Source organism: Bombus impatiens, unplaced genomic scaffold (genome assembly GCF_000188095.3).
Source record: "Bombus impatiens unplaced genomic scaffold, BIMP_2.2 scf_0478, whole genome shotgun sequence".
NCBI classification, from domain to species: Eukaryota; Metazoa; Arthropoda; class Insecta; order Hymenoptera; family Apidae; genus Bombus; species Bombus impatiens.
In genome coordinates this window covers 805,606-819,268 of record NT_176897.1, presented here as the reverse complement: position 1 = coordinate 819,268, position 13,663 = coordinate 805,606, and the positions used below count along the sequence as shown (strand labels likewise).

Here is a 13,663-nt window from a genome sequence, read left to right as displayed (position 1 = left end):
CCTAAACGCCTCGATCGATCGACACTCCGGTTCGAAAAGGTCACAGGCAAGCGACATCCTTTCTATTAGAAACGTTTTTGCGATCGTTTCGAGAGGTAGGTGTACGGACGGTCAAAGAGACTTCGCTTAAAACCATGCTTCGTTCGGTTCGTTAACAGCGTGCCTAACAACGCAGTTCTTTAAAACGCCTGGTCCTTTCGTTTTACGCGAAAAGACCAGGTAATAGCGAGAAATAGACGAAAGAAAAAAAGGGAGCATAGGTGGAACGAAAGGTCGAGGAAAGAGAAAGGCAGGGTCGTTGATAGGACGCCGTTACGGTTATCGAGATCGCAGCTGAAAACGGCCGGAGCTGCGCGTAGATTCACCGGACCTCCGTTTCGCACCACCTGGCTACGATTCACGACGAAAGACGAGTGGGTTGGTCGGTCTCCCTAGATCGCGATAGTCGGTTTCGCAGGTGCGTGCGAGTCAAACGAACGGGAGGGTTCTTCGTTCGACGTAGCGTACGCCAACCCTCTCCACGGCCGAAACAGAAACGCGAGAACCGAGCCCCCTGTTCGCATTGTCAGCGATAATTGAGACCGATTTGCAGAAGTCGTAAATGAAGGCCTGCAGGGCTCGTAAACCGACGGGCAAGGGAAATTCGCGCGATACACGCGACTATATAATACGAAGCAGGGGATAGTTTGGCCGGAAGTTGCAGCGAACGGACATGTGGCAAGCTGAGAAACGGTTTTGTTTGTCACGCTGCCACGATCGTTCGCGGTTAATGGAGAACCGTGTCCAACCAGCTGCGTTACTCGTGCGCTTGCAGGCGAGCAAAAATTGCGCTATTAGCAAAACGCGGGCATACGACCTCGAGGATCGCTGCAAATTCTGTCGATGAAGCGTAAATCCTGTGTGGTCTTAAATAAATCAGCTGTCAACAGCGCGTTAACGACGGATCAGAGTTGTATCAAGATCTCGCACTTTACTAAACTACAGGGTGGATGGTAACTGGTGGTACAAGCGAAAAGGGGGTGATTCTACGCGAAAAAAGAAGTCGAAAATATAGAAGAAAAATTTTTCGTTCGAGGCTTCGTTTTCGAGAAAATCGACTTTGAATTTTCGCTCGGTACGCGTGCACTTTATCGCATCTCGTTATAACGGATCTCACTGTAGATCGTTGTCTCGATGGAAAAAATGAAAAAAAAATTTTTATTTTATATTTTCGACTTCATTTTTCGCGTAGAATCACCCTCTTTCCGCTTGTACCACCAGTTATCAACCATCCTGTATATGCGCCTTGGAAATTCTACGGATTTGTTCGTGGCTGTTCAAGTACGTTAATTGCCTCTTAGGCACTCGCGTCAGCCAACAGACACTGTATCTACGTGCAATTACGTAGCTCGGCGATCGTGCAACGTCACTCGTCCGAGGGGCTCAAAGGCACGTAGGAAATGAGATATTCGTAAGCGATCTTTCGCTAGGAAATATTTTTAACCGTCGCATGTTCGGAGAACGCGCGGAACGAATCGACCGGCGAGAAACAACTGAGAATTTATCGATATTAACGTTACGAATATTCAACGGTCGAATAAAGTACAAACGACGAGGGGTTGTCTGATGAATAAGTAGAGCGCTGAACGGAGAGGGAAGTGGCACGAGTCGGTGCGTTTTTCTCGGTTCGCGACACCCGCCTATGTCGTGCGAAATACAGTGGCGAGTAAGCAAGTACGTAGACGGACAAAGCTGGAGGAATCGATCGTCGCCGACAGAAAGAAAGAAGCATCAACCGTGTCGGGTGACTCGGTCGGTGACTCATGCATAATTTATTTCAACTTAATTAGCGAATGGTCGGGTCTCGCGTGCAGGAAAAGCAACATTTTCCATAAATACATCGAGCCTGTGTTATGCAAACGATACCTAAAATTGTAAATGAAACGTTACTCCGTTATCCCGCTTGCTGGATTTCGTGCGGTCTGTGTATCGATTATGTTCGCTGCTCGAAATCGTTGCATACTTCTACGAGTACAAATCTCGAATACGAATAGCCGAGTAAACCGTAGAGCGCGGCTGCAGCCTTGCACGAACGCAACTCCCCGTATAATATTTGATACGTTTCATTTGAATTTACGCCAGAGATATTATGTTGGATTTTTCGCTCTCGCAACGCTGAATTTCACGCGGTCCAATCGCATCGCGCGGAATTTCCGACGGCGCGTCAAAAAAATCACGAATATTCCGCTGCGAATATAGAATAAAATAGCGTAATTCGTTTTCCGTGTTTCGAGAAGGCGGTACTCGATGCGATTAAAAACCATAGATTCGTCGTGACCTCGGACAAACAACGAATTGTTTTTATTGGATAAAATACGAGCAGAGTTATTAACATGTCGGAAAATTCGAGAGCTCCGTTGCGAGATAATAAACGGAAACAAAGTTTGCGCACTGGTAAGCGAAATTTTATCAACGGAGTCGTTCGAATCGCATCTTTCGAAACCTGGTATAAATTTTCACGGTCGTAAATCCGCGTGCCCGTGTCTTTCGCAAGCCGCTTGCTTTTTCAAATTTTCCAATTTAAAACTTTAAACGGGCCAGTTTCTTCCACGAAGAATTAATTATTCCCGAGGAAAAGATATTTCGCGTAAATCGCGAGAGCGGAAACGTGGTAAGGAGAGAGTGGGAGGAAGTCGTTCGGCGACTTTAAAGCGAGCGTAATACGCGCGAATTTACGAGACGATTTACGGATACGCGACAAAACTACAGAACGAACCTCGCAGGTTCTCGGTGGTCGCGAGAGCCACGGAAGTTTCGCAGATGCTCTCTCGAATTTTTTCTGATATTCAATGCGTTCGGTGTGCTGCGCGATCGCGGTGAGTCCTTGCGGTTCTTATTAAATTTCACTCCGAGCTGCATGACCGAACGGAACTCGCGGGACGAGCGGATAAAAACGAGTCTCGTCGGTCGATCGATTCGCCGTCGAACGATAGGATAGCATCGTGTTCTCGTTTATTCGAATCGAGAGTCGGTTTTCAAAGGACTCGGCTGGCTCCACGCTCGAGAAATCCTCGTTTCCACGTAGCTCGGCTAATCCCGATCGGATCGAGGAACACGCTCTGCGTGGTCGCTTAAATATTTATCTCGCATCGATTCGCAGTTTCGACGACACCGTACACTTTTCGACGATCTTCCTCTACCGTCTACGAGATCCATTACCGACCTGATAAATAGGAGATCTCAAAGACGGTTCCCTAACCGTGCATTTCCACGTTTCCTTGCTCGATCGATCGATCACGCGACGAGTAGGCGTTCGCGTCGCTTCCAACGATCCACGTTTTACCATTCATCGACGTTCCAGCTCGCTATCCAGATAGAACCAACGATAAGACTCCGAGATGGAGACGCGAGCGATCGTGCGAACAGAACGGGAAATAAAAACGATCGTTCGATTTCTGATTTCAGTTTCGACGAGACGTCGATGGACAGCTGTCCGTTGGCAGCGATCATCGAGGCAAGGCCAGGCGATTTGTCCAAGGATGGCAACGAGATGGAAGTGACATCGCTGGAAGAGGCAAAGTCGGTAATAGCTGCGCTTCGAGCGAGGCAAAGAGCACAGGCGCATCAAATGCTCGCCTGGCGAAGGACCCTGAAATTGCAGGTAAAAACGAAGCTAAGCGGGAAGGGAGGGGGGGAGGAGAAAATACATCGTGTGTGCTTCTACCTCGGAACCTTGTCCGTGCTCGTTGATCAAAGCTATTATCCGGTAAAACTTTGAAGAGGAACCCGAGCCCGCTTCCGGGACAAGCCAGACGTTTCGTGACGTTCGACTATTTCCCTTCGGACCTTGCGTGATCACGGACAATCTACGTGTTCGTGGCGGTGCATTCGCGAAAAAAAATCCTCCCTCGAAATTCTGCGGAGATCTGCGCGGCAAATGATCGACAACGATCTCTCCAACCCCAGGAAGCACAGATTACGTACGGCATGGCAAAAGTCTCGGTCTTGGCGCGAGCGATAGAAACTGCTGGAAAAAAAGTAGGAAACGCGAAAGCATTTTCGTAGAGGTATCTTGCAAATGCCGAAACGAGACATCGATCGATCTCCTCTTTAGATACGAAGAATCCGCTGAACAAGCTAATTTCCGACACGATCGTTGTACGTCCATCAAAAGAAAGACGCGGCGGAAGTTACTCTTTGACTTTCGCGATTCCTTTTTATCGTCGAACCTCTCGCGAATTATCGAGAATTTTGAGAATGAGATCAAACTGAATGAGAGTTGCTCTCAAACGGTTGTTTCTCGAGTAACACTGTGCAGAAAACTTTAGTTTATCGTTCGCACGGGATTATCGTTTCTCGTCCGTCACTTTCATCCATTATCGCTTTTATCTCTCGACGATTTCTTTACGTTCGGCTGATTCGATCATTGATCGCTTTCCTGCCTCTAATACGCTCAGATTAATTACAGATACACTTGTCGTTGGACCGAGCGCATCTCCTGGTCGCTTTAAAATTCTGTTGCCACGTCGAACGCGTGGTTCCATGCACGACGGGGAATAAGAAATTGCTGGAATACGACGATATTAATCGCATGCAGACGAGGTGATCGATCTTCCTTTCGTTGCCCAGCGATATCTAGCGTGCGTTCGTTAGATGTACCGCGGCGGCTGGCGCGTGCATGCTCTTCCGACGATTCGGCGGAAGAAGCGTAAGAATATGGATAGAACATTGGGCACGTCGGTGTCGCGCCTCGACGGCGTAGCGCTTTGTATCGCGAAGCTGCTAGAAGGTTCCGTGGCACGTGCCGCCACACAGACATCTACACAGGTCACACTGGTTACCGCACAGAGAGTGGGGTTCGAAATCTCTTCAGGGGCTATGGGTCGCTGAGTCGGTCAGTCTGAGAATAACTAGCCGACTGTCAACATTCCACAACGCTCCTGTAATTTTTGTTTAATAGATGTCACGTAATATTATTTCAACACAAACATCGCGTCTTCCACAGATTATTAATCTCAATTTCGAGATTAAATTCTAACAGAAATTGTCGCGAGAATTAAACTTAACGTAGCGAGACCGACCAAATTGCATTCGGTGGAAATCAACTGGCGAAACCGAATTAAAACGAAGACGAAAGGGAGAGACACACCGCTGGCGAATACAAACAACCGGTGCATCAACGAGCGAACGCGCCTACGTTCGTTTCCGTCAACTAATTCATCGACCGCCACACGACCTCCCTTTATGCGAATACAAAAAGGACAGAAATTAATCAGATCGACGCTCGTAGATACGAGTTAGAGCGACCGATGCGAGTAGAATAATCTCGTGGAAAGTCTCGAGGAAAACGATCGATGGCGATTTCCATGCGAACTGCAGCGTTACAACGACGCTTAGTCGAGGGAAAGATAGTTAAATGTTTGCGACCATGTCGGAGAGACGCTCAGGACAGGTGGAGTAGATGTATAGTAAATTGCTACTGTCACTCGTCCTGTTCCGGCTGCCAAGACGTCGTTTCTTCGATATTAATGCGACGCGAGAACTCTAGCCCTCGTTGCAGAAACTGACCCGTTCCTTGTCTCGTTCCCTTAAATTCTGAATGTCGCGTGGCGCCAACAAACCTCTATCGACGTTGGTTTTTGAAGTTCCTTCGAAATACGTGCATTCATACGTATACGTCGGATTAGGGTTGGAATTTTGGAGCGTTCGATGAACCTTTACTCGATTTACCATCGCGAATATAGCTGATGTTTATTGGTATAAATGTTTTTTTTTTTTTAATATTTATTAGAATTACAATCAATTCTCGCGTTGAGAATTTTCAGTAGTTTTTCTGGCGTGGCGCAGTAACATGGCTAATTATTTATAATAAGTTATTACCTATTATAGATAAGTATAATTTGTACGTAAGTATTATAAATAAGTAAATATTACTTAATTTAAATAACTAGTTGAATCTATCGTTAGGTCGTTTAGCGGGTAGTGTCTCTTCAGCCTGCGGATCTGGTCCGTCGTATCAAGCAGTCCAGTGATTAGGGGATTTCGGTGTTTGTTGACTCTTTTGCTAAATCTGTCGCTATATTTTGCTATTTCGTCTTTGACTGTGGGTATCTTGAGGTCGCGGTGTTGTTTCGTTGGTAACATAATTGGTATAAATGTGGTCGCTACAAGAGACTATAAGTAACAGCGGCGATCGGATGGTCGAGATGTCGATGACAACGAATTCAGGTTCGATAAAAAAATCCACGGTCAACGGGATGACGAACGCGATGAGATAGACGTATAACACAACACAAGTAAACGTACAAAGTAAAACTTACAAGTAAATGTTATCTGCATGAACTGACATGCGGTCCAAGTGGAACTGCCCTTAGATATTCTTCTCCCCGCCTCTCTTTATTTTTAAGGAGAGCTATATAATTATTCCATACCTGTGTCAGGTGCACGTCCCTCCCTTGACCGTGGCTACGTTCAGTGGCCCGTTATGTCAGTTTGAGCCCAAGCACATCGTCGTAAAATCGGATTAGAACATTACAACTATTTCTTAGTTTTATTACTTAAGTGTAGCTATAGTAAAAGTCTGAACTAGGGTATTGGGGGTTTTCCCAACATTCCAAAAGGGAAGCCCCGAACTTCGGGAAAATCCGTAAAATTGTAATTAAAGTTTACAGTTGTAATTAAACAATTTGTCGTCGTTCTACCCAATTCTACTTGTTTGCGATTTGTGATAATAAACTTGGGCTCAAGGCGACCATCAGCCGCCGAACGTAGCCGCGGTCCACGTAGACGGGCTCCTTTCATCTCCGACATATATGTACACGAAAGAGGAAAAGCTACGGAGGAGAATTTCTTTAGGCGAGTCGCGCAAAAGCTGTCAACCTCGTAAATTGAATAGTGGAGAAACAGGAATTTACGATTAGTTGTACCGTCCTGTTGCGGCATAAGCGTATTTCTGGTAGTAAATCGTTTGTTTTTTACATAGTCGTGTGTCGCTGTTAATCGCGTCGGTGTCTTGGAAACGGAACCGTTGAATTTATAAAACTTCGATCGATTTTACATTTAAAAAGCTCGGTCGTTTTCGTCGCGTCGTAGCCATCTTCGTGCGGTTATTTCAATTTATACGAGGACGTTAGTCTACGTCGAAGGAAACTCGTGAAATGCGAGCGGTCGTTCGATCGCAGGCTTTTCATGGCGTCGATAATTCGTAAAGAAACGGACAGCGAGCACGCGACCGTCACGAGCGCGAGATACCACGTCGTAACAAACGGTGGAAGAAGCGTTTAATTACGACATAATGATCCGTTATTAGGCGCAACGACCTTTTCGCGTGCGACACACGTGACCATGTCACGGCACCGAGGAAATTTCTCGTTCAGCGTTGCACTATCGTCGCATTTTGCCTATCGCCGGTCTTCGCGCCGCTTTTAGTTTACCCTTCGTGTCCCTTCACGCTCCCGTAAATTTCTCAATCGTCGTCCCACGGACCGTCTCTCCGCGCGCGTGTCGAACTCTATGCGCGAGAGGAGAAACGGGAGAAGCGGCAGAGATCGGTTTGCTGGTCGCGCTTTGTTTCTCGTAAGTCGCAGCCAAGTTAAATACCTTTTCTTTTTTTATTGTTATTAACGCGGAGAAAATCCGCACGGACACCAGGTCGCTTCTGGGGAAAAGCGACGTGGCAGTGAGGGACTCCAACCGACTAAAACCTCCACGATGACCGTCCCGGCTGCGATCGAGAGGGGCCCTGGAACCCGTCTGAACGACACACCGGGCCCAAAGTTAAATACCTAGAACTCTACTTAGAGAGACGATTTGCATGGAAGCAACGTACCAGATCAATTATAGACAAAACACGGATAAAAAGAAGACAGATGTACCGGCTAACCAGTCGAAACTCTAAACTCGGAATGGAAAATAAACTAAAAATTTACAAAACGATGATAAAACCAATTTGGACGCGCGGAATACCACTACGGGGGGCAGCAGCAACGAGCTAAGCAAATAAACTACGATCTACAAGCTGTCTAAGCTACGATCGAAGATACTCGGAACAATAGTCGACGACCCATGGTACGTCACGAAACGAGGATATACGCAAAGACTTGAAAATACCAACGGTCAAAGAAGAAATCGGCAGGTACGCAAAAAAATACAGGAAAAGAACGGCGACACATCCAAACTATCCGGCTGCTGAATCGAGCAAAACTCTCGTAAAAAGAAGATCGAAGAGAAAATCCCACTGACCTCGTTGAAGAAATAAAATAGACAAACTCGAAGATGGTATCCCGCTGGGGGTAGCCATCCACGTGTCAATATTTAGCAATAAAGCTAGAAAAATTTACCCAATGTCCAGCTGGACGTATCGTAAAGTACAAATTAAATAATAAAAATAAGAAGTTGGAGAGATCATGGCGCGCGTCATATCGAAAAGAAAACGAGAAAGTCCGCTGGGAGCCCGTTGTCCGATCGAAGCCGAAAGGACAATTCTCTTTTTCAACGAGTGCGAGAAGCGCAACGAGAGACTCGTAAATCGATGACGTGCGCCGTTGAAGAACCTACGATACTCTACCATTTACGCGAAACAATGCCGAGAGTAACGGACTCGTGCTGTTTTCGTAGAAAAGAAAGAACGAGGAAGGTGGCCGGGTCTATGGTCCGCGCAAAGCACCGGACGCGTTTCGCATTTCGGGAACGCCGAGCTTCGCGAAAAACAGGTTTGCCGGATCGTCCCGTAAATCGAAGCCGACGCGACAGAAAAATGCGACAGAAAAATTCCCGAGGACCCTGCGTTTCAAATGTTTCGCGTTACGTACTTTTACCGGCTTCTCCTATTTTCTACGCGGACCTGTCGCGCGCCAAGATCGGTTCAGCGAAGAATTAAAACTCGAAACTGGAAGAGATTAAAACTCGGACACTGTCGTGGCGGCTACGAACTTTGATCGAACGAAGACAGAGACCGTTGAAGGCAGCGAGGACGATCGACGATCCAAAGACAGTTTGCAACGTCGAAAACGAGGTTCCTGGCGCGGTGACAACGTCGGACCTCGCTCGAGTTACTCGAAAATTGACAACGGCGCTGGACGTTTATAATTCAAGACGGTTGTCGGACGACGTCGTGACATCGGCAAAGTGTAAAAGTTGGCGCTCGAGCGAACGGCGAACTTTGCTGGAAAATTTGTTCCCCGAAGTACCTCGTACAACGAAAATGAGATGTAACGAAGAGGTTGCTTTGATAGACGAAGATCCTTACGTACGAAGAAGAAGAAGACAGGGAGGGATTGTTTCAGTTTCTTGACGATAAATACCGACCGTTCGCGATCTAAGTTTTAAACGTAGACGCAAAACGTTCCTTTGGTCCCAAATCGTTGTTATCGTCGTACAGAAACCAGGCCCCGACCGTATACGTACAATGTTACATATATCGCGTGGAAAACGTTCGCTGTATTTAGCGTGCACGCGGTTAATCGAAAAGCGAAAGAGAAACAAACTCGATGATACCGTGCATTGGCATAATGCGTACGGTAATGCGGTCGGGACAAACCCTCGGGATCTCCTAATTAATACCACATTAATAGGCAAATCGAAGATGCCTTGCGACTGGCACAGTTGCGCGTAGCCGCGACGCTCCCTTTCCCCGTAGGGTACGATCGTTGGACTAATTACGACGACGACGAACTCGATGCATGCAAATTCCATCATTATCGATTCGCAACGGTTTTCTTGCGAATCTTTTTGCACGGTCGGTCAGTTTCTTTTCTTCTAACGCACTGCCGGAAGATTCTGGAGAAAAAAGAAAGGGTCGTTAATCAAGCGATTCTTATTCCTTAATTATCGATAATGAGCTAACGTGATTAATCGTTGGTTGATTACCAGCGGAGAAGAGCGAGCCGAAGCTCTCTCGACTAGTACAAATTGCTGATTAATTCAACGTCGATAAAGCCACGCAGAAGTGGTACGTTTACCACGGTCTCGAAACTGCGCAGCGGTGGCTCGCGCGTACGTTGCGTGAATTCGCCAAAGTCACTCAACGGGTGATGTAATTGTTTCAGGAGGACCTCGTGGCACGGCTGACAAGGGAGAAGGCAGAGCAGCTACGGACATTGTCCTCGCAGCTGTTGCTGTTCGAATCGAGGCTTTGTCGAAAACAGAAGGAGATCGAGGCTAGTCTGGCGCAACGAGAGTCCATTATTCTCAGACAACAGAGGGTGATTCGTCAATTGCAGAGCAGATTGGCGGAAAGAAGTACCGGGACGAGAGATTCGCCACCTTGCGACGCTCTGGATAGATTGGACAGTCTCGGAGACAGCGACAGCGCCGTTGTTCTCGAGGAGGCGGCGGACGACCTAGCGCCACCGAGGTAAGCGTACGCTTCGTTTAAGCGAAACACGCGCGAATTTTCTCTCCCTTTAAACTGTCGTTACGTCCATTTTTGTTACGTTTACCAGCGAAGCTAAAGATAGAATCCTTTGGTTCTACGCGATGATTAAATTTACTTAAAAAACGAAACCGCTCGTACGATTTGATAGACGCGAAATATCCGCACGCGTTAGGAACGATACGTTTGAAAGTTTTCGAGTAAATATAAAATATCCTTCGCAGGTTTCGCTCGAACATCACCGATGTGACGGTGATCCGATCGGTTTCGGACGCGGTCGAACCGTCGAGCAAGTACTCGTCGATGCGACGATGCAACGGTTTCCTGAGGAGACCGGAGATCTTGGAGACCGTTTACTCGGTGGAGGAGGACGGAGACAGCGAAAACAATCAGGACCCGTCCGAATCGACGGAAAACTCGGAATGCGAGGAGAGACGGGCAAAGAACTTGGGAAACGGAAAGGGCAGACTTCAGGATTTGTACGGCAGCTTCGAGAGACTCGCTCAAGAGGCAGACTCCCCGCCCAACGAGAGACCAAGGGACGAAAGTCAGCAGGCGCAGGTAAGAAGATCTTTTTGTCCGAATATCCACTTAGTCGCAACCGTCTTTCGTATCCACCGTGTCTTCTTTCGACCTTTCCGTTAGTCTATTTGCGTACGCGCTATACGCGCCGCTATCGAACTTGTTTTGTCGACTCGCGTTCGAGCAACGTCTTGAAACATACGTATACGAGAATTTTCTTCTCCCTTTGAGAATCCTCTTTCCGACTTTTCATCCTCTTCGACTCGTTTATCCGTCCTATCTTCTTACATCTTTACTATATTTGCGGTATTTTCGGGATCCTTTGAAATCAAACGTTCGCGCAACCGCGTCCATCGTACCGTCGATTCTTTCTCGCAAGCCAGTCGCAATTCTGAATCTCGTGTTTTTCCAGGTCACGTACAACAGGGTAATGAGCAATCACCGATCAGTGACGAAGCCAAAAGACGTTAAGTACAAGAGGATAAACAAGGCGAAGTCGAAAAGCCTGGAAGAACTAAGGGGACGACTGAGAAATTGGGTGGAGAAAGGGAACAAAATCGCTATATCGTTGGATCAATCTTACGCCTGAATCTCTACTTTCTGAAAGTATATTATAGAAATTGTTGGAAACGGCGATCGAGATCGATCGATCGTTCGTCGTCGTGCGCGCGGCAACCTCGACCGTCAACGATATGGTGGACGTCGACGCGATCGATCGCCGTTGTATATTTAATTAAATTTCTCATCGCTCCATGTGATATTTACCGTAGTGTCTCGAGAATTAATTAGAAACTTTACGCACCGCGGAATACGTTGCGCGTGGACAATTTTAACATTTGTGATATATATAATGATTTTATGATAATGCAACCACGTTGTCTAGTGATAATTATCGTCGTCGCGATCGCGGAACGGTAAGAGAAGTAACGCTAATGGAGGAGAACGAGACAAGATAATCGAGAATATTTGCTAATCGCGTAAACGTAACTTGTACTATGGCAATCTCGCGTTGCCAAATTCTCTGGCGTACAATCTGCATCGTAAATCGAAATTGCCTTTCTCACCGCGAACGAAACTAAACGCGCGCCCGATATAACCGAGTCGTAGCTTCCTTCCTTCCTTTCCACGCGTTCGCCAAATCGTCAATTACGACCACCGTGCTATATCCATCAACTGACGCAACGTTTGATCTTCCTCGAAAAAGAGAAGAGCATACGCGCGATCGCATTGTCCAACGGACCTGAGCTCGATTTTTTTATCTATAAAAATTGCTTAAACGCCGGTCACACGCTATATGTGGCTCTGTCGCGTCATACTCCCTTATCTGCCTGTATATCTTCGCCTATACGCAAAAAGAACAAACGGAATAAAAGCTTTCAACGCATCATACGCGAAACTCGTACGATATTCTCGAGCATCTTACGAGTTACGATATCTTCTTTCTTATGTCGTTCAACGAACATCCTACATTTTATTCAGTATCGACAAATGTGCCACTCTATCTACTTTTCTATTAAGATTTCGTAGGGCGAACTTGCTCATCGATTCTATCGCCAGGCTGATCGAAACAACCGACACTGTGTACCGTAGCGAAAAGAGACGCGATTCGAGTTAACGCGCTTACCGTACTCGTAAATATCGAAAATTATTATCGAGAGGTAATACTATATGAAATATGTGTATACTGAACGATAAAAGCTTCAAAAAAATCACGGTACTTAAAGTATCGATGAAAATATCTTAACTCGACCACTATATTCTGTTACCGCAATTGTTTCGATCAGTCTGGCTAGTGAATTTCTTTAGATAATCTTCAAGATTATCTGATTTAATCGACCGAAGATAATCAATATCTATATACGTATATGTGATGCATTTATCGAATCTAATGCAGCACGAATTATTTTTCGAGATTTACGAATGTCTTTTCGATGCGATTAAAAAATGTTCGTAAGACACGAGTTACATTGTAGCATAATATTTTTCGATCGTTCTTTACGCCGTACCAACGACACGAACTCGACACTTTATTTATTTATCGACCATGTATGTGCGGCCGTCGTCTAACCTTTCTGTCTCATTTTATTCAAATGAGAAAACTATTCTTGCGGGTACCTGTGTAATGTTAAAAAATACATAGAAACGTTTTCTATTTCGCGTTCCGTTCGAGGCGAATTTATATTTAACCGGTGCGTTCTCGAACGGGATAAGGGTACAAGAAAACTATCGACAATCCCCAATTTTGAAAAAAAAAAAAAAAAAACGCAAAACATATTCTATTAGAGAGGAATCTACAGACAGTTCTTTTGTAAATAAGATGAGATGAAATATATATATATATATATATATATATATATATATATATATTATGATATGTAATAGCTTAAGGTTAAGACTCTTCGGAATTCTGCAAAAGATTATCATGTAGATAGCCGCGTTAATAAGAACAATAAATTTTAACGATAGAGAATCAAGTTTTATGTTCCTGTAGGCTGCATAACAGCCATCGACAGATCTCGTGCATAATATATTTGCGCGCTTATAAATACATATACTTATAAATAAATCGCATATAAATATATAAATATATATAAACGAAATACTATATGAAACTGTAATTGAGTCTACTTTGCTAATGACGAAATGGGAATGAGAAAAGAAAAAAGTCGGAATAATCTGAGCAAACTGACACTGATGAATCTGTGGTATCGTATTTACAGATGTTCCAATATACGCGTGAACAATATAGATGCTACAAAACTGATACAGATATCACAAATGGTTTATAAA

General features: G+C 45.5%; 1 protein-coding gene across 6 annotated transcripts in view; it reads left to right on the top strand.

Annotated features, from left to right (window-relative positions):
• The window catches only part of LOC100742187, an 87,788-nt gene extending 74,633 nt beyond the window's left edge, over positions 1 to 13,155 (top strand). For all 6 annotated transcript variants that reach the window (XM_024368754.2, XM_003490865.4, XM_024368753.2 and 3 more), the window contains 4 exons: positions 3,445 to 3,640; positions 10,026 to 10,333; positions 10,576 to 10,912; positions 11,286 to 13,155. In XM_024368754.2, coding sequence (XP_024224522.1) covers positions 3,445 to 3,640; positions 10,026 to 10,333; positions 10,576 to 10,912; positions 11,286 to 11,462 — 1,018 coding nt within the window. In that variant the 3' untranslated portion in view covers positions 11,463 to 13,155. The remainder of the gene's footprint in view (positions 1 to 3,444; positions 3,641 to 10,025; positions 10,334 to 10,575; positions 10,913 to 11,285) is intronic.
• The last annotated feature ends 508 nt before the right edge of the window (positions 13,156 to 13,663 follow it).